General features: G+C 38.5%; 2 protein-coding genes across 3 annotated transcripts in view; one reads left to right on the top strand and one right to left on the bottom strand.

The window, feature by feature from the left end:
- Window positions 1-13539, bottom strand: part of mettl15 (methyltransferase like 15) — a 63447-nt gene extending 49908 nt beyond the window's left edge. The window contains exons 1-2 of one of the 2 annotated variants that reach the window (XM_042221012.1): window positions 13472-13539; window positions 11337-11584 (exon numbers count right to left, since the gene is read on the bottom strand). In XM_042221012.1, coding sequence (XP_042076946.1) covers window positions 11337-11584; window positions 13472-13481 — 258 coding nt within the window. In that variant the 5' untranslated portion in view covers window positions 13482-13539. Of the gene's footprint in view, window positions 1-11336; window positions 11585-13471 lie in introns of those variants that run through there. The other variant, XM_042221015.1, reaches the window with a different exon arrangement.
- A 33-nt stretch (window positions 13540-13572) lies between these two features.
- The window catches only part of kif18a (kinesin family member 18A), a gene marked incomplete in the record, with an annotated part of 53347 nt that continues 47026 nt past the window's right edge, over window positions 13573-19893 (top strand). Inside the window, 4 exon segments of the mRNA XM_042221011.1 lie at window positions 13573-13728; window positions 16787-17112; window positions 18481-18638; window positions 18959-19063. Of these exon segments, the coding sequence (XP_042076945.1) occupies window positions 16797-17112; window positions 18481-18638; window positions 18959-19063 (579 nt within the window).

Below are 19893 nucleotides of genomic sequence, written 5' to 3'. Positions count from 1 at the left end.
TGAAATAAAAGGAACTAGGTAATAGGGTGGAGGAGGGCAGTGGAGGTAGCTTGGTGGAAAGCTTTAGAAGGAAGCTTCATAGTGCAACACACAGATTTTTGATAAAGTTGCCCTGGGCCGTTCCACGACTGCTACTATAATCTGTCCACCAATGTTTGGTACCTTCCGTGCTTATTAAAAAGTGACAACACATTTCAATGCATTACCCTGAAAAAGTGACAACACATGTGACTGGACAATCTGTATTAATTCATTATCAATTCACCATTATTCTGTTTGGGAGGGTGCATTAAGCCTAAACGAATAAGTAGCGACAACACGCTCAACAACATGCCGGCTCATTCCGACCTTAGTCTTGTGAACTGGATGAATATGCTCAATAACATGTTGCTGTATTGATCTCATCTCCATTTCTGGTTATTTTGTGGCGATTTTTAGTGACTGTTTTACAGATTCATCCAAATCAGATATCTGAAACCACTCTATCATGGTAATAACACTTCACGCCTGACAAATTTTAATTATTTTGCTGTCTATACGGTCAAACTGTCTAAGCATATGGATATAAATGGCCAAAGTTCTGGGTGAGCTTTTGCCCTTCTGCCCCATGGGAGGTTACTGTCCTCCCTGAGCTTGCCGTATAATGCATGCATTACAGTTTGACAGGTGTACTGCTGCAGTCAAACTCCCCACCTTTCCGCAGAGCGTGATGTGCCCAGTGGGTGACACCAAAAGCTAGAAGCAGACTGGGGTTCCTGTCCCCACCTCATTGGGTTAGTGAAGAAATAACAAGGTAAAAAGAAAAGAAAGAGAAGGTAGAACAGTGGCGCAGTGGTTAGCACAGTAAGAAAGTCCTGAGTTCAAATCCACTGGCTGACTGGGGCGTGTATGGAGTTTCTTCTCCCAAAGTTAGTCCAGGGTGTATCCCACCTTTGGTTCTGTGACAGCTAGGATACGATCCAGCACCCCCGCAACCCTGAACGGGACAAGCAGTTAAGAAAATGGATGGATGCTTTAAATCTGAGGCATGTAAGTCTTTTGGGGGGTAGTGGTCAGCATCACAAACCATAAGCTGCCCAGAGGGTACGTGTATGCTGCTGATATAGGGTAGAGATGGCACGATACCACTTTTTTATGTCCGATACCAATATCATAAATTTGGATATCTGCCGATGCCGATATTAATCCGATATAGTGTATTTTTTAATCAATAAAACTAACTAAGTTCATACTCAAGTTAAAAAACAAAACAAACACTAAAGTTATTCTGTTATACCTGTATGCACAAAAAAAATATTTCATAGTTCAGCAAAACTGATCAATCTAATAAACTTAAACCTACTCCATCCTCCCTATTCTGGTATTTTAAAGAGTAAGCAACCTAACTAATAGGGTTCTAAAACTCCCAGCAAAATAAATAAATAAAAAAAAAATAGGGAACCACCCCCCACCTCATGATGCTTAATTGACGTAATCAACTTTAATTTGATGCAGTGTGAAAAAAATGCCCAGAAATAAATTATTTTGAATAATAATTAAATAGATTCAACATCTTTCTTCAACAGAAGTGCAGACTGCACAGATGGTATCTTCCCAAAGGAAAAAGTACTATAGCTTACTAGGGTATATTAGACTTAACAGTTACTATATACAGTAATGGGCTTCTATACATTTTACATCAGATTAAAACTTTGGGTGTAAGATTCGGATAATTATTTATTAAAAGCTAGACATTTTAAATGAGAATAAGAAAGAAAAGTATGTCTTTGTGCCCCCTTTTCCCAGTTAATGCCCTATCGGCCCCCCTGGCTAAACTTTGCTAGATCCGCCCCTGCACAGTTACCAGCCGTCAGCTCTAGAAAAAGATCCTGGTGTAGAAAGTAATATTAAATAAATTCTAACAACAGATTATCAAGCTTAAACGTGCTGCTGTTGTTCAGCTGCTGGTTTCCTCTTTCCGGCGCGAATAGGGCAATAAACAAACAAGAGAGATGGACTCGCGACAGAAAAGTCGATCAGCTGATCATTGATCAGTTTCACGATTGAAGTAGCAGCAGGAGAGGGAGGGAGAGAGAAGAGGCAGTCGCTCCATATATCGGTTGTTAAGCTTAACGTGGGAATGCTTTACAAACATTCAGAGATGAACTTACACACTTGCTTTACTTCTCTCTGGGATAACTTCATCGGATATGAAATGCTGGTTTGCTGGCGAGGCTACAAATACACACAGCCGCTCTATCACGTGACGCATACTGCTGCGACGTGCTACGGTTATGAGCCGAGTTACGCCATGTCCCAAGTTTTGTGAGGTGCTTTTTGATATTTAATGGATCGGATTACATTTTTTATTTCTCTCCGATATCCGATCCAGTAATTTACGTCAGTATCGGACCGATACGTAATATCGGATCGGTCCATCTGTAATACAGGGATGCTGAGATTCACTACAACTGGCTGTGGTGCCAGTGTAAATACATTTCCTTCGGGTACACATCAGCAAAAGGTGAGGGGAAAGCATAACTGGCCTCTAAAGCATTAAATTTAGAAGTTGCCCAATGTCAAGAGGACAGGGCAAGACTTGTGGGACTTGATGTTCGAACTGATGCAGTAGTCCTCAGAAATGCCTTCCTACAAATATTTGAAATGTGCTCGCTGTTGTGTTCATTAAGTAGGTATTTTTAAAACTGTGGAGGTAGATGTGGCGGGGAAGTTGTGTGAGCATAAGTGGGAAACCTCTGCTACTGGTTTAGGTCTGTAGTGTCATGTAGTGTCGAGCGGACATGGTCTTTCCTGCCAAATTAGTCAGCGAACAGGGTTTGCGAGGAGTAGGAGCACTCCAGCTGAGAACAACAGCACTTCATCTGGATGCTGTGGGAATATAGATAATGTTAGTTACACAGATAAGGTCACTGCAACTGACTTTTATCAGAAAAAGCACAACAGTAGTTTAATAAAGCTCATTTAAATGCAGGAACACATGCAGAGGAAGATCAGTAAAGGAGAACACAAAGAAAGCTGATTTAAATCATCCTCAGTTTGAATAGGCCACATGACCTAGGCTAATAATACTAACAGAGGGGATTCTACAACTACTGTCTTAACTATCAGCTTTCAGGTGAAGAGTAGAATTACCCCATTTAGGGTTCAAAATAGTTTGTCCAAATTACAGGAATTATGTCTGCACATTTTGAAGCCCTTACAAAATAAAAACGACGGGAACAACTTCATTTAAGACAGATTCAAAAAAAAAATAAAATCACAGTCAACAAAGAAAAGATAAATGAGCTAACCAAAGGCAAGCTATAATAATAGATTATAGATTCAGGCTGAACATATTTAAAAGAAAGACCATTCAGATAATGTACTTGGACCTCACACAAACACCATATGAAGATGTGTTGCAGGAATGAGTCATCTCAATCCAGCTGTCCACAGGGCATGTATCTGATTTGCATACCCACACTCACACACCAGGAACAAATGTAAATATTGCAATAAAACCTGCTATAATAGCTTCAATTCGACATGAAGGAGGGTTTCCAGTGTATTTTTGCCAAGTTTAACAATATTTGATTCGTGTGAGTTATACAGTGTCAATAATTGTTATTAAAACTATATGCAAATACAACTCAGGAATTGATGTTGTAGCAGAGCACTCCCCTCCGATTTATGCTGCTGTTCTGCGATGTTACGTGTGCGTGAGTTGTTGGAAGATTTCTCTCACACACCTTCTGCCTCTCCCCTTTCCCTTCACCCACTTGTATCCACACATACATGCACACGCGCAGTTTAAATTGTCTTACCGTGGTAAAGCCAGTCAAATAATAATAAGGTCCAACAACTAGGAAAATTTTCACTTCGAAGGGAGTGTTCAGATTCAGGAGCATAGTGTGCCAAAAACTGTAAGATAGTTTTGTAAGCGATGCAGCAAAACTGGAAAAAAAAGAGCACTTAGATTTTGGAAGTTGGGAGGGGAAAGGTTTCATTAGTTAAGCTGTAACAGCGAGGCACACTAAAGAGTCTTCTTTATTTGTTTGTTTATTGTTGTTAAAGTGAACCGGCGGCTGAAGAATGTGTAAGATGAAAGGACGAAAACATGTCTACAGGACAGAGCGGTGCGGCACCCACAAAGGGGTTGTCTGCTCAGCAAGGCTGAACGATTTGGCGCTCTGTAGACTGAGGCACCCCATTTGGCTAATGAAGTCCCAGACTGTCTTCACACCACACCCCCACCCACCACTCCACTATGAAATGTTCTACTCATGAAAGTAATGAGGCAGGGAGGGAGAAAGACTCTTCTGGCCACTGATAACCTCAGACTAAACTTGCAACCTTACGAGACAAGGGCCTAATATCTGGCCGTCAATCAGCCCCAGCATCCCTGGCTGGAGTGTTTAATTACGAGGATCAATTATTTACCAGCCTCGTCTTTCACTACTCAGTGCTCCCAAAAAAGGAGTGTAAAGGAGAAAAAAAAGAAAAAAGAACACCAGCATGACCCAGAAGACACTGTGGCAGCAAATTAAGTACAGATAAAATGGTAAGCTGACTTTGTTGTTGTTTTTAAATGAATGACTAAATGGGCACAAGTGCTCGCAGATTAATACACACCCAACTATAGAAAGTGATAAGCTTAAAAAAAAAAAAAAAAAAAAAAAAAAAAAAAAGACAAAACTGCAGGGATACTGATAAAATGAACTTCTGACTAAAGTCAAGCAATGTCTTGAGCTAACTACTAGTCAAAGTTTTTTATAAAATTAATGAACCTTTAATAATATGTTTTGCATGTCCCAACTGTGTTCTAAGGCTAGTTACAAAAACAAAACAAAATTTAAAAAAAACCCAACATTTTCACCGTCTAACTTGTCTGACTTGGTGTACTTCATATTTATGTTGACTGCAACAGCAACTTCAATGGTTTTAACAAGATCATATTACCCCTTGCTTGTATGATTGTGTTGACAACAGCAGTTCACCTTGACAATGGACTGGATATACTGGATATATTTAAAAAAGAAATCGAAAGAGAGATTTCATATTAGTTTTAAAGTAAACTGTACTCTCTGTACTGTGGATTTGTCCACATGGGGATTTCTCTTTTTCCCTAAGGAGGTCCAGAATTCATCTGCAAGACTTTAAACTAATTTAGCGAGACAAGATCATATTAGCCTCAACTATGCCCTTCTTTCCAAGCTGGTACACTCAGTACCTAGTAAAAAAAAAAAAAGGATTGTGATCTATCATTACCTTAAACTACAATAAAGTATATACAGATCAGCCACAGATAATTAAAAAACTACTAACAGGTGAGGTGTATTAATAGTGTTCATCATTATAAGAGTCCTTGCATTTTTGCAGATGTTTGTTTGGGCACGTACAATCATGCCACTCCCTGATGGGAACGCCCCCTCCCCCAAGCATACCGCAAAAACTGCACAGGACTTGATTTAAAGAACTCAACAAAGAGCCCAGGATCCAAATTCAGATTGCGATCTGACTTAGCATCCAAGGGATGCTCTAAAACACATTCACTTAATGTGTTTTAGAGCATTCACTGCCAATGTCCCACTGCCAGACACCGCAAGATACCCCAGAGGTGCTGTGTCCATGCCCCAACAGATTGGAGGTGTTTTTGGCAGCAAGACTTGGGACATACACAGTATTAAGCAGGTAGTTATTATTCTTAAGGCTGCTCAGTGCAAATTCTAAATGCCATCTGGTTTAAAAATTATAAATTAAATTAAGTTAAATTAATGCTGTTAAATGTCATTTAACAGCTTGTTTTTAATCACACAGGGGCACGCCATATTTTTTTCTTCAGGGGTGATCGTGGCCCAAGAGTTGGGAGTTCGCCTTGTAATCGGAAGGTTGCCGGTTCGAGCCCCGGCTTGGACAGTCTCAGTCGTTGTGTCCTTGGGCAAGACACTTCACCTGTTGCCTACTGGTGGTGGTCAGAGGGCCCGGTGGCGCCAGTGTCCGGCAGCCTCGCCTCTGTCAGAGTGGCTGTGGCTACAATGTAGCTTGCCATCACCAGTGTGTGAATGTGTGTGTGAATGGGTGGATGACTGGATGTGTAAAGCGCTTTGGGGTCCTTAGGGACTAGTAAAAGCACTATACAAATAAAGGGCATTTACCATTCATAAGAAACAGCTGGCAGTGTTTTGTGGTCACCTTTCCCAGAAAGGATTGCTTCTTCATGTGTCCGAATTCTAGCAAGCTCAATAACCCAAATAACAAAGTGAAAAACGCAGCACTCAACAAAGTCTGCAACGATTCAGCAACTTAACAGCCACAACACCTGTGGTTTGCCTGTTTTGTTGTATTTTTGTGCTACATTTCTATTGTCGTCATGAGTCTAGCCTAATCTGCGCTATTTATGGATCGCAAGCACCACATCGGTGGCCACCTGCTCTCTGCTCTTCTTTACAGTTACCCAGAATGGCTTAATGCACTTCTTTGGGACACTTAATCAAAGTTTTTATATTGATTATTTTTACTTATTGCTGCTGCCTTGGATTTGTAAAGTTGTAGGAGTATTAGTACTACAGCCATGTTACAGCTGAACAGAAACTGTCAATAGGATGATAATTGTGTTAACCTAAACCCACCACCTAAATCCCAACACGTTTGATACAGTTTGATATTTGACCCTTGCTATAGATGACAAAAGAATAATGTTATGCGATTTAGAGTTATTTTGTTATGAAATGGTGCTCAATATTTAATTGATTGCTGAAGGACTGATATTGAGGCAAGGTTAACATGGCCTCGTTAATTCCACAAGGGGGAGTGTGTTGAGGCTGACATCTAAGAGTAGGCAGCTCGTTTCTCCTCCTACAGCAGCTCAGGGTTTTTCTCCTGGACTCTCAGCTGATGGCTCATTAATCTATTCTAGAGGAGGGCCCCTACGCAAACAGATAGCCTGCACAAGTGTACAACTCCATTCTTTTTAAACTTTTTTTAACCACGTGAAAGCACTGTAACAAAGAAAAGTTTAAAAATGAGTACATTTGTTTTAATTAAATAAAATACAACTCCATCTCTGTCTGCACACAGTGGAGTTGAGTCACTCCAGCTCTCATCGGCGTCTCATGAAAAATCTGAGCAGTCATTCCCAACTCTTAGCTGCCAAAATCTCTATGATTGCAAATTCCCATGATAAACTCACTCAGCGCCGTCTCAGGAACAATACCGCAATCGCAGTTAGGGGTGTTCTTAGTGCCGAATTGTCGAGTCAGTTACACGTTTAAAAAAAATAAACAAATCTGTGACTCTAAAGTAGGAAACACTAAGAAAACTGTACAAAAATGAAGTAAATAATTTAGCCTGTGACACCGCTACCTCTCTCTGTCTCTGTAGTCAGAAGATAACAGACTATGCCCCGCCCACTGCATCGGCAACATCAGATTGGTATACGTCCCGCGCAATAGCTTATCAGCAGAAAACAAAGCAACAGAAAAGAAACATGCAGTAAGCTAACAGAAAAGCGTTTTGAAGGTAAAGATGCACATGACAAATATAATCCTCCATGCCGAAAGTTGCAATACTGCATTCTTATAACTTTCAGATCTTAGTAGAGGTAAATACTCCGGAGGGTGCAGTAGGAGGAACAAGAGGAAGCTGAAGGCTAAACTTGAGCAGAAAAGCACGAGGGATGTTTCGAGTGGAAGGAAGAAAATCACTGGCCTCCACATCCCCCCCACCACTGTCAGTGATTTTGCCCTTCTTCTGGGCAGGTTAGGCATCAGCTGCAGAAAGTACATAATGGAAAAGGAGCGAAACCCGATAGTAACAGCACCTAGGTTCAGTTGACCTGTGCAGTTGTCTGTGATCCTGAGTCACATTTACAACCTAAGTCTGAAGTAGAGGAAAGTACAAGTGTTGTAAAATATTTCCTGTCTGGTTCCTGTAGTCCAAACCATCAGAACTTAATGAGCACCAATGATGATCAAGGTGCTGGAGAGACTAGTCTTAGCCCACCTGAGACCACAGGGAGACCCTCTGCAGTTAACAAATCAACATATTCTGGGAGTGGATGATGTAATCATCTACATTCTAGAGAGACTGCACTTCCGTAGATATTAACAGCTGCACTGTGAGAATCATTGTCTTTGAATTTTCACATCCATTTAACATGATCCAGCTGCTGCTTCTCAGGGAGGAAATGGAAAAAGTCAGCAAGCAAGTGAACTTGTCCACCATCTCATGGATTACTGCCTGACAGACAGGTAGGTATGTGACACTGGACAGTGCTCTGTCTGATTTGGTGCTGTGCAGGAGCTCCATAAGGGACTGTGTTGTCTCCATTCCTGTTCAGCTTGTACACCTCAGACTTTCAGTACAACTCCAGGTCATGTCACCTACAGAAACACTCTGATGATTCTGCAGTGGTTGGATGTATTAGTGAAGGGCAGGAGGAGTACAGAGCACTAGTGGGTGAATTTGACAGGATGTTGATGTGGTGGAGGAGTACAAGTACCTGGGCGTCGATGACAACAGGCTAAACTAGAAAACACAAATACAAATTCTGTATACAACAAGGGAATGAGCAGGCTCTAATTCAAATCAACTCAAATATGGGATAAATAAAGTACTTCATATCAGCTGACCATAGTGTCTAATTACGTCAGAAACATTATATGGGAGAAACAAAAACACTCAAAGAATATTGAACACAAATATCCCAGCCCTGCACCCCAAAGAGCCAGTTAACAGCCAAATCGGGAAACATACAGTCCCATTTTTTTGTTGCACTGAACCATGCACACACGGTGCATGGTTCAGTGCAAAGGTTTTTCTTAGCTTGCTGCATTCATAATGCAAATTAACATGGCATGGCATTGTTCAAATGTTTTGCTGGGTTGAGCCAATGATGTTGATTGGCGCCACTGGAAGTAATAAATAAAGTCAAGGAACTTGTGCGAATATAAAAACTTTTTAAAGTCAACTTTGGATAAAGTCATTAAACCTTTTAACCAACTGTTATTAAATCTGACTAGTAGCTCCATATATGTAGTTAAAGTCATGGTCTCTATCTATTCAACTAGGTAGGGCCTTTAAAACATTGACCAAATAACTGACCAAAGCTAATACAAGCTAATAGCTAAGGCTAAGGCTATCGCTATAGCTTGCTGTCAGGCCATCTAGAGTGCCCTACCTAACTTTAAATAGATACATTAAAAAAAATACAACTGAAATCTTTAACCTAACAGTTAAAATGTTAACTTACATTAACCGTTGGCTACATAGCCACAGCTTAACAATCTTGTTTTCCCTGGCCATCACATCCCTCAGATACATCACATACCATATTTCAGATTTCTCTGGTGGAAAAAAAAAAAAAATCAAATAACATAGAATTAACATTTGTTAAAGGCCATTTTAATTTATCCTTAGTGTACACAAATAATCTATCTACTGAGATATTTCAGTCTATATCAAAGTGGAGGCCTGACACACCAATTTAAATATCCCTATAACAAAATAGTTAAAAAGGCAGAGAAAAGAAAATATCACCTTAGGTCTAGTCCTGTCCCAGCAAGCTGTTTCACACAGACCTGCATCAACCAAGGAAGAAAAGCCATCATATGGGGCTTTGAAGGCAATTCATGGTGAGATAGAGTGTTCTTCATTAAGCAAGGATACAATTTCAGACAAGAAATATGACAAACTATCAATCAAGACCCAACAAGCATGATGGCCATTTGTAAAACTGAGAAAATAGAGCGCAGGCTACCACTGCAAATTAGATACCTGCATACAGATTTACAGCCAGACGTCCTGTGTGGGAGGCAGCAGGGCACTGAAAGCCTCCATTTACACACTTCAGTTTAACTGCAGTATTTGCTCTGACACCCATCATCGTGTAAGTCCTCCATTCATACAAACTCTTCTTCAGCCAACAAGAGCAATTACATATTAGTGATTATTTTTATAAAGCCCATTTAATCTTTAATCATTTGGACATTTGTCTGCAATTAAGGGCAGGTTTTCCTCCTCAAAGCAACTGATCTGTTACTGACAACACCACACGCCCACTACAAATTTAAGCACTTAAATGGCAGCTCTGTCAGAGCCATGTCAGAATTCACACTTGATTCCCTGACAAGTTATAGTTATATTTTTGTAGTTATGCAGTTATATTTAGCCCTGTAGATATATGAATACGAATGACTATGAGTCAGCACCACGATAAGGTTGTAACATTGCTGTAGATAAAGACCAAGTTCATTTGTAACACTATGTTCTCACATGAAAGAACAAACATCTGCAGTGAAGGAACACTAAAGAAAGACTTCTGAAGGTAATCACACATCATTTCCACAGAACGTCACACCAAGTGAGGTCTACAGCACATACTGTACAAAAAAAAATAAAATCTATCAAACTGTTTTTAATAGCATCTGATTGGCAAGCTGTCTTGGGACAGTTGGCACATGGGCGGGTAGCGGAGGAGTTTAGAGGTGCTAAAGTTCAGGCAGGAGCGATGCAGCACCCTGTGTCCTGCCAACAGACTTACAGTGGCGCAATTCCTGACTAAGTTGTTGACCCATGGCCCCCACCTGCCTTGACCATGCATTATCTGAGGGGTGGAGGGGGCCATTACTTTTCCCTCCTTTCCTGCCTGCCACGCCAGAAGGCTTTTGACTCATGCCCATCTGTCCTGGTAGTACATACATTAAGTGAAAGCCAAGATACTGCCACCCTGTCCAACTCATGAATGCCTTTATAACAACAAGTTGTTATGTAGTGTGTGAACAGAATTTTACCTTAGCAACAAACACCTTTGTGAAGAGGATGGTTAATCAGGAAACAGGTCATTTCAATCCTCAAATCACAATGAGAAGAGACCTTTTTGTAAACCTCAGTAGCCGACACAATGCACGCAACAGCCTGGCAATAACTTGCTTTCAAAAGCTCTGACACACATAAGAAAATCAAAATTTGGGGACATGAGAAACACCTCTCAGTATGAGTTTGCATGCCTATGCTATTACCACAGCAACCGAGGCAGACCGGATAACAATCCCTGAAAACACAAATATGATCTAATCACTTGCAAATATTGTCGGCAGTCAGTCTGGAGATTCAATTTAGTCCTGCGTCAGATTTGCCTACAGTCTGAGCACATTCCAGGGCCTTTTTAATATGGAAATACACCAGGTAAAAAGGTTCAATTGGAAATAATGTTAATAAACACAAGTAAAAAGTCAACCCACTGCTACCTGAATGCCCGCCTAAAGCCCTCATTTTGTCCGAATGAATATTTGACATATTTCTAAAAGAATGGTTAAACAAACAGACATGAACTTTATTAAGGACACCAAAAATTGTACCTGAGCTGGTTGAATGTCTAAGTATTGAAGCACCTCTTTCAACATGACAGGCGTGTGAGGAGGCTTTTCAGCTGAAACAGCAGACGGGTCTTCGGATCTGTCCTCGTGACCTGGACCAGAAGATGCACCAACGAAACAGGAGTTCAATCTCGGCCTTAGCCTTCTCCATGCTCTCCGCGCAGCCAGATGTGTTTTTCGCATCATTGGGTAAGAGCGAACAGTCATGTGGAAAATCATGATGATGTGATCTGTGGAGAAGTAAATTAGCAAAGTTACATGATGAGAAGAAAGATGGAAGGTTAAGCTAATCAAGAGGAACTTGGTGTGTAGTACTATTTTAAAGTTGACACTCCATCATCATGAAGCTGTGCTCTGGAGAAGCTTATCGTATACTCCGCCGGGGTTTATCCAGTTTAACAGCTGCACTGAGACCAATCAGGTGGGAACAGGAACAATACAAAACTATGAATTAAAAGCTATCTTACGTTACTTGGAAGAGGAAAACATTACGGTTCCAAATTCAAGGCAGATGCAAAAACTGTTGACTGACTAAACCTTTCCAATAACACGCTTCATTTTGAATATATTTAAAGATGTGGCCATGATTCTCAGTTCATGATTGCAGTAATATTGTGAAGCATTCTATACACGTCTATACATACTTTACAGCAGTGGTTCAGACACATGTGAATTCATGTGTGTGAAAAACCTGTATTCCATCTCACAGCAATATTTCTTTTTATTGTCAATTGACGGCGCTTTTTTATCTTGTGGACCTAGGAAAACACCTATTATTGTTATTATTATTATTATTATTATTATTGCAATGAGCTTCATTAGCAGGTATCTAAACTACATGACACCATGTTAGCACGAGTAAACTCCTCCAGGCAAATGACGTCCCCATTTCAGCTTCAGCCATAAGACATGAAGTTATCTCAATAGTTTCTATTTACAGTTTTTGCCCTTTTTATGTAGGTGGTAGGCCATTTGCTCTGCTGACACTTGCCTGCCGGGACTCTATTCTTCACCTCTCTTGTGCACTTTCTATTGCCTTGATTTGCTGACCCAGGTATTGAAACTCATCTATCTTCACTAACTCTGTCCCTTGCTGCTTCACTGTTACACCTGTTTCCCTCTCATTCACACACGTAATCTGTCTTGCTTCACCTGACTTTCATTCCTCTTTTCTCTAGACCATACCTCCACCTCTCCAGGCTCTCTTCCACCTGTTCCCTACTCTTACCATAGATCACAGTGTCATCTGCAAACATCATAGGCCATGGAGACTACTGCCTGACCTCATCTGTCAATCTGTCCATCACCACTGCAAACAAAAAGGGGCTTAGAGTTGATCCCTGATGTAATCCCACCCCCACCTTGAACCCATCTGTCATTCCTATCACACACCTCACTATTGTCTGTCTGTCCTCAGATGCCTGTGATTATTTTGTATTTTATAGCCTACAACTACAATAAGAGTTGTATTGTAGGGAAAGACTGATGCGGATATTATTGTGTAGTTTAATAAGTAGGTCCTTTTTTCTCATGAACCCCCCCCCACACACACACACACACCTACCTACCTCTTCTTGCTGTTTACTAAACGTTAGCTGCTATCCTTCAAGCTAGGAGTAGGAAGGTCGTACTAACTTATCTGTAGGTTGTTAGAGGTTAGCAGTTCCCTTAAACAAACATGTGCCATCACTTATGGTGATATTTAGTAGCAACTCCCCACACAAAAACAGTATTTTGGTGTAAAGGTTAGCTATCTACCTAGCTAAAAACGCCTGAACATGGAGCAGATACAAAAAGGCATGCACGTGTTTGACGTGGCCATGACTGTAAAGCTATTATCTATTAAATTTTGAATGTTTAGCCCACCCTAATGCTCTGTAATACGTGTATACAGGCTATGATATCAGCAGAGGCTGGACATGTTACATCTAAATAAAGCGATGCAGAGGATACCGTTGCTATGCCACCATGTTGGATGACCGCGCTTCATACCTACAGAGACTGTCAATAAAATATACTGAAAAGGACCCGACGGTGTAGTCAGGTCCATTTAATCAAGTTTCACAAATGTTGAGCCAGACAACCGTGCTTATGCACAGAAAGCGGCAGTAGCTTACCGTAGCACATCACGGAGTAGCTCCACCTTCCGCAGCGTGCGCTGTGCGTCACCACGGCCCGCCTAGTGACGCGCCCCTCTCGACCTATCAGATGCCACAGAGGAAGACGACAGCTTTTTTGAAAATATTGGCGGCGGTTGTGCTAGCGACAAGGTTAGCGAGTTTATTCACTTAATTCGAGCTACTTTTAAACCGAGCGTTTGATCTGAAAGTGTCGCCTTAGTAGGGATATGGACGATAGTCGTTACTAACAAAAGGTAAGACCGAAGATTGCATCGGAGACGAAGTAATCAAAGCCATCTTACTGTTAGTGACTGTACTACAGCTAGCTAGATGGCAGGGGCTGGCCAGTCCTGCTGTATTTACGTTGGCAGGATTGTCATCACATTGTAACGTGTGCTCGACTTCGACTGTTTATTCCATTTAATAGTACTGAGCTAGCTGTACCTGAAAATTGCGTGTTAATACATGTTAGACAGCATTTGATTATATTATGCTTATAATAACTTTTGAAGAATGGCTGAAGTACTGCACTCTCATAATATAATATATATATATATATATATATATATATATAGATATATATATATATATATATATATATATAGATATATATATATATATAGATATATATAGATATAGATAGATATATAGATATATAGATATAGATATAGATAGATAGATAGATATAGATAGATAATTATAATATAATATATAGATATATAACTATGATATATATATATATATATATATATATAGATATACTAGTGATATATAGATAATATATATATATATGTATATATATAGATATAGATAGATATATAGATATATATAGTATATATAGATATATGATAGATGATATAGATATAGATGATATATGATAGATATAATATAGATATAGATATAGAATAGATGATATGATATAGATATAAAAAATATATAGAATATAGATATCATATATAGATGATAATAATATATGATAGATAGATAGATGATATATATAGATAGATATAGATATATATATATGATTTAGAATGATATATATATATATATATATAGAGAGATATAGATATATAATATATAGATATATATATATAGAGAGATATATATATATAGAGAGAGAGAGAGAGATATATATATATATATATAGATATATATATATATATATATATATATATATATATATATATATATATATATATATATATATATCTATATATATCATCTATATCTATATATATATAGAGAGAGAGAGAGAGAGAGAGAGAGAGAGAGAGATATATAGAGAGAGAGAGAGAGATATATATATATATAGAGAGAGAGAGATATATATATATATATATATATAGAGAGAGAGATATATATAGAGAGATATATATATATATAAGAGAGAAGAGAGAGAGAGATAGAGAGAGAGAGAGAAGAGAGAGATATATATAGAGAGAGAGATAGAGATATATATATATATATAGAGAGAGAGAGAGATATATATATATATATAGAGAGAGAGAGAGATATATATATATATATAGAGAGAGAGAGATATATATATATATAGAGAGAGAGAGATATATATATATATATAGAGAGAGAGAGATATATATATATATATATATATAGAGAGAGAGATATATATATATATAGAGAGATATATATATATATATATATATAGAGAGAGATATATATATAGAGAGAGAGAGATATATATATATATATATATATAGAGAGATATATATATATATATAGAGAGAGAGAGATATATATATATATAGAGATATATATATAGAGAGAGAGATATATAGAGAGATATATATATATATATATATATATATAGATATATATATATATAGAGAGATAGATAGATGATAGATATATAACACCCAGCACGCCCCTGCGGGCGGTTTGTCCTTCAACCTCGGGGTCCTGCGCAGTATCTTAGCTGTTCCCAGAACTGCGCTCTTCTGGACAGAGATCTCCGATGTTGTTCCCGCGATCTGCTGGAGCCACTCGCCTAGCTTGGGAGTCACCGCACCTAGTGCTCCGATTACCAATATATATATATATGAATGAGAGAGATATATAGATAGATAGATATATATAGATAGGTATATATCATTATTATTATTTTTTAATGTCACTGAAAAATGTCCATGAGTATCAGTCCCTAACCCAAAACGTTTAAAACACAAGTGTAGGTTTTTGTTGTATTATTTTTTTATTTAAAGATTATTGTTATTAGTTTTGTGAAAGTTTCAGTATCCTTATGTACAGTTGTGGTCAGAGGTTTAGATAGACTCATCATGTGCATGAATGCCATGGTAATTTCATGTCATGGTAATAAATCCTAAAAACACTGTACCAACCGTCAAGCATGGTAATGGTAGCAACATGCTCTGGGGCTTTTTTCACTCATAGTGATACTGGTACATTACACAAAGTGGAGAGAATAATGAAGAACAAGGACAACCTCCAAATTCTTTAACTTTATCTCAAATAAACAGTTAGATGGTTGAAATATGGTCACAGTTGGGTGTTCCAGCAGGACACTGAGCCCAAGCACACATAAAAACTGCTTTTGGAATGGATAAAGCACTAAACAGTAAGCTTGTGGAATTACCTACCCAAAGCCATTTCTGCCTAGAAGATTGATCAAATATTGAGCCAAAATTATGCCAGAAGCTTGTTGATGGCTACCAAAATCATCTGAGGTGCAACTTACTAAGGGACATTTTACCAAATATTAGTGTGGGGGTGTATTTATATATTTGAACCTGTATGTATATGTTTGACCCTGTTTGGATTCAAATAAATCCCAAATAAATTCAAACATGTGCACCCAATTCTTGTTTTTTTTAAAGTAGGTAAAGATGTGTCCTGTACAATCATTTCACTCTAGAAAAAGAACAGTCATGATGAGTGTATGTAGACCTCTGACCACAAGCTTTGCACAGCTTTGACTTGCTCTGATTTCAAATGTTGAAACCTTGCTCTACACAGAGTGCATATTGCTTGTCTGGTAGTTAACAGACAAGAAATATTATAAATTACAGTGAGACCTGACCTTAGTCTGCACTTTGAGACGATGGAACTGGAAGTTCAAAAAAGCTAAAATGTTTCCAGTTTTTAGGACTCATTCCTGTGGCATTCTGTATGAAAACACTTTTAGGCTGTTCGCTTACCATAAAACAAGTTCAACTCTGCCTTCTAAGTCCTCAGACCATGTTTGAATTTTATCAGCATATTTTCAAGATTGTGAAATCCAGTTAACATTTTATTTGTTTGTTGTCTTGTTTTGTAATGCTTCATTCCTTGCAGGGAAACCAAGATGGCGAGTGATGTGTGCAGCCATGTAAAGGTTGTTGTTCGAGTGAGGCCGGCCAATGACAGTGAAAAGCACGAAAACTGTCGAAATGTGGTCCAGGTCGTCGATAACCACATGCTCATATTTGACCCCAAAGAAGAGGACTTGTCGTGCTTTGGGTCACAAAGAGTACGAAACAGAAACATCAATAAGAAGGCTAACAAAGACCTGAAGTTTGTTTTTGACCTAGTCTTCGACGAGAATGCTACACAAGTCGACATTTTTGAGAACACCACTAAAGGAGTGCTGGATGGGGTGATGAATGGATTCAACTGTACAGGTGACAAATTAATGAGTACAAGCTGCAGCTACAGTCTGTCTGAATTAGTCATGATGTCTGCCAATTATAAAAAGATGTGGAGCTGATTAACTCGTTCTGTAGTGTGCTAGTTATTTATCTGTCTGCAGCGACAAATTACCCTCACTGCTGTGAAGGGGATAGACCTTCAAAGATACGATTTTATTCCAGGGCTGGATAAATGGAGTGCAGAGTGTTATTCTTTACCATATATTTTGGTGCAATTGACTAAGCCAAAAAAAAAAAAGAAAGAATTGTATTTATTTCTCTAATGTGAATTTAAAGTTTGAGAAAGTATTACTTTGTATAGTTCTGTACTGTGCATAAGTCTTAAACCACCTCTCATTCCCTTATGCTTTGCTAATATAATGGGAAATATTTGCAGTGATTTATCGAAGCATCTGTAAATATTTATAAAAAAAAAACAGTATACCAAGTAAAAGTGGTCTTCAGGAATAGTTCTCCAGGCTTCTCAAAACACATTCTTTAGATGTTGGTAGATCAATCCCCGTCAAGGGGATCCTACACTGCTTTAATAATGTTAAGGTCCAGACTCTGGGGAGGCCAATCCATGACTGATCGTGTTCCATTGTGTGTTTTTAGATCCAGGTATACTTTTACTGAATTGACTGTAGGCTTGAGATTATTGTCATGCTGAAAAATGAAGCTGTTGCCAATGGAATGCTTTCCAGGTGGTTTTGCATAGTAGGTTGAAATTTGATGGTACTTTTCTGCATTCATAATTCCATCACTTTTAACAAGATCCCCGGCACCACTGGCTGAAATGCAGCCCCAAACCATGAGACAGCCTCCAATGTGTTTTACAGATGGTTGTACATGCTCAGTGTTGTCAAAATGACAAAGTGCCTAAAGATGCCATCTATAACTGTGCAAAGTTCTCTCTTATGTGTTGAGAAAACACTGTTTCATCCCTTGGGTTAGGTGCTCTTTTTATGAATGAGTCCTATAATAGTCCTATATATTAAGTGGGTTAACAACAACAACAACAAAAAAAACATTCCTTGGAAAATTGTCAGCTGGAAGGACTGGACCAAAAATAAACGAAAAAGCAGTGAATGTCCAGAGAAAAACTGTGTTTGCTCAAGAACATATAAAAAAACAATTACAAAATTTCTTCCTTGGAAGAAAAATTTTAAACATTGGAGGCTGGCTTGAGACTTTTAAATAGTGTAAGTTCAGTCCTCCTTTTGGATATACTTGATACTTCCATTGCTCACATTCCAAGTTTTTCACATTACATGTTTGGTTATGCTCTTTTCTAAGCAAGCTTTATGCTGAAACTGTTTTTGTAGAGTTTTCTGTAACTCTTAATTACTTTTTCACTTGCAGTGTTTGCCTATGGTGCTACCGGAGCAGGCAAGACACATACCATGTTAGGTTCACAAAATGACCCTGGGGTCATGTACCGCACAATGAAAGAGCTCTTCAAACGCATGGATGACGCCAAGGAGGAGAAGGAGTTTGCAGTTGCATTTTCATATCTTGAAGTGAGTATTGGATTCTTTATTTTTACCTTTATTTTTGCTTTGCTTTATTCTCCTTGTTGTTTATGGAATGTTGTTTCTTACGTTGTTTGTTTGTGCAACATCACTGTGTCAAGTCTGGATAGTCAGACTTGTACAGAAGACTTTAAGTTGTAAAATGTGTTCTCAACCTACACTGCTTGTATGTAAAGGTATCGCAGCAGGTGCGCATTCATGATTTTTACACCTTGCAGTATCATTGTGTCTGCAAGCTTTTACCTGACCATACATTTTTGTCTTTGTGTGGTTTCATAGTGTTTTGTTGTATTTGCACGTGTTCACAGGTTTACAATGAACAGATCAGAGATTTGTTGGCTAATGCAGGACCTCTTGCAGTCAGGGAGGACAGTTCTAAAGGAGTGGTTGTACAAGGCCTCACACTGCATAAGGTCAGTACTACCATCTATTATTAAAATAAACACACACAAAAACACTTCCATGCATGCACTTCTGTTGAAAAATGCCCGTCCTTTTAAAAACATTAAAAAACTGCATGAAAGTGAGCAATATTTGGGTAAAAGCAGGTGGTGCTAGCTCATTGTATAATAAGCATGAAACCTGTGTAGCTCATCTTGGGCCAGGACACAGGAGCAGGTTGGAAAAAATAATTGTGTGGATGCTTTAAGCATCCACACTATTGAGTTCCTTCTTGGTGTTTCCGTACACTTTTCGCCGTGGATCTACTTCCACAATTTTTGTGCTATTTTCACCATTCAAATTTTAAACTATTCTGTTATTTCTGCTAATGATGGCTATATCTTTTGGTATTTTTCACTATTATACTTTTTAAAATATTAAGCTTTTTTCCTTTAATTTGAAATGAATGGGAAACTTCTGCAATTCTGCTAAAATTTTCTTGTTTTTGAAACTTAACTACTTCCTCATATTTTCACGTAGAACAACCATTCAAACTTTAAAATGTTCTCAAATTATTGGGCTATTCAGGTATAAATCAGCTTTTTCAAATCTTTTACCGCTTTACTTTTATCCCTCTTAAAGTTTTGAGTTGCAAAATTGTGATTTTCCACAAAATACATGCGTTGTTATGGTTGCTATGCTCTTGGCTTCCAGTGTGCCACTGAAGGTTTTGCAGTCTTCTCTTCATGTCCGAACAACTTCTTGCTACTTGCTCAATTTTCACTCAACTTCCAAAAATTATACATCAAAATGTAGGTATTTGTGCTGGCTTTCAGGAAATGTCACTATCATTGTTGTGGGA

This window comes from Haplochromis burtoni, unplaced genomic scaffold (assembly GCF_018398535.1).
Source record: "Haplochromis burtoni strain Fernald_Lab_line unplaced genomic scaffold, NCSU_Asbu1 Contig_59, whole genome shotgun sequence".
In the NCBI taxonomy this organism is placed as follows: Eukaryota; Metazoa; Chordata; class Actinopteri; order Cichliformes; family Cichlidae; genus Haplochromis; species Haplochromis burtoni.
Note: the sequence above shows the minus strand (reverse complement) of the source record. Positions and strands in the feature narration are given on the sequence as shown.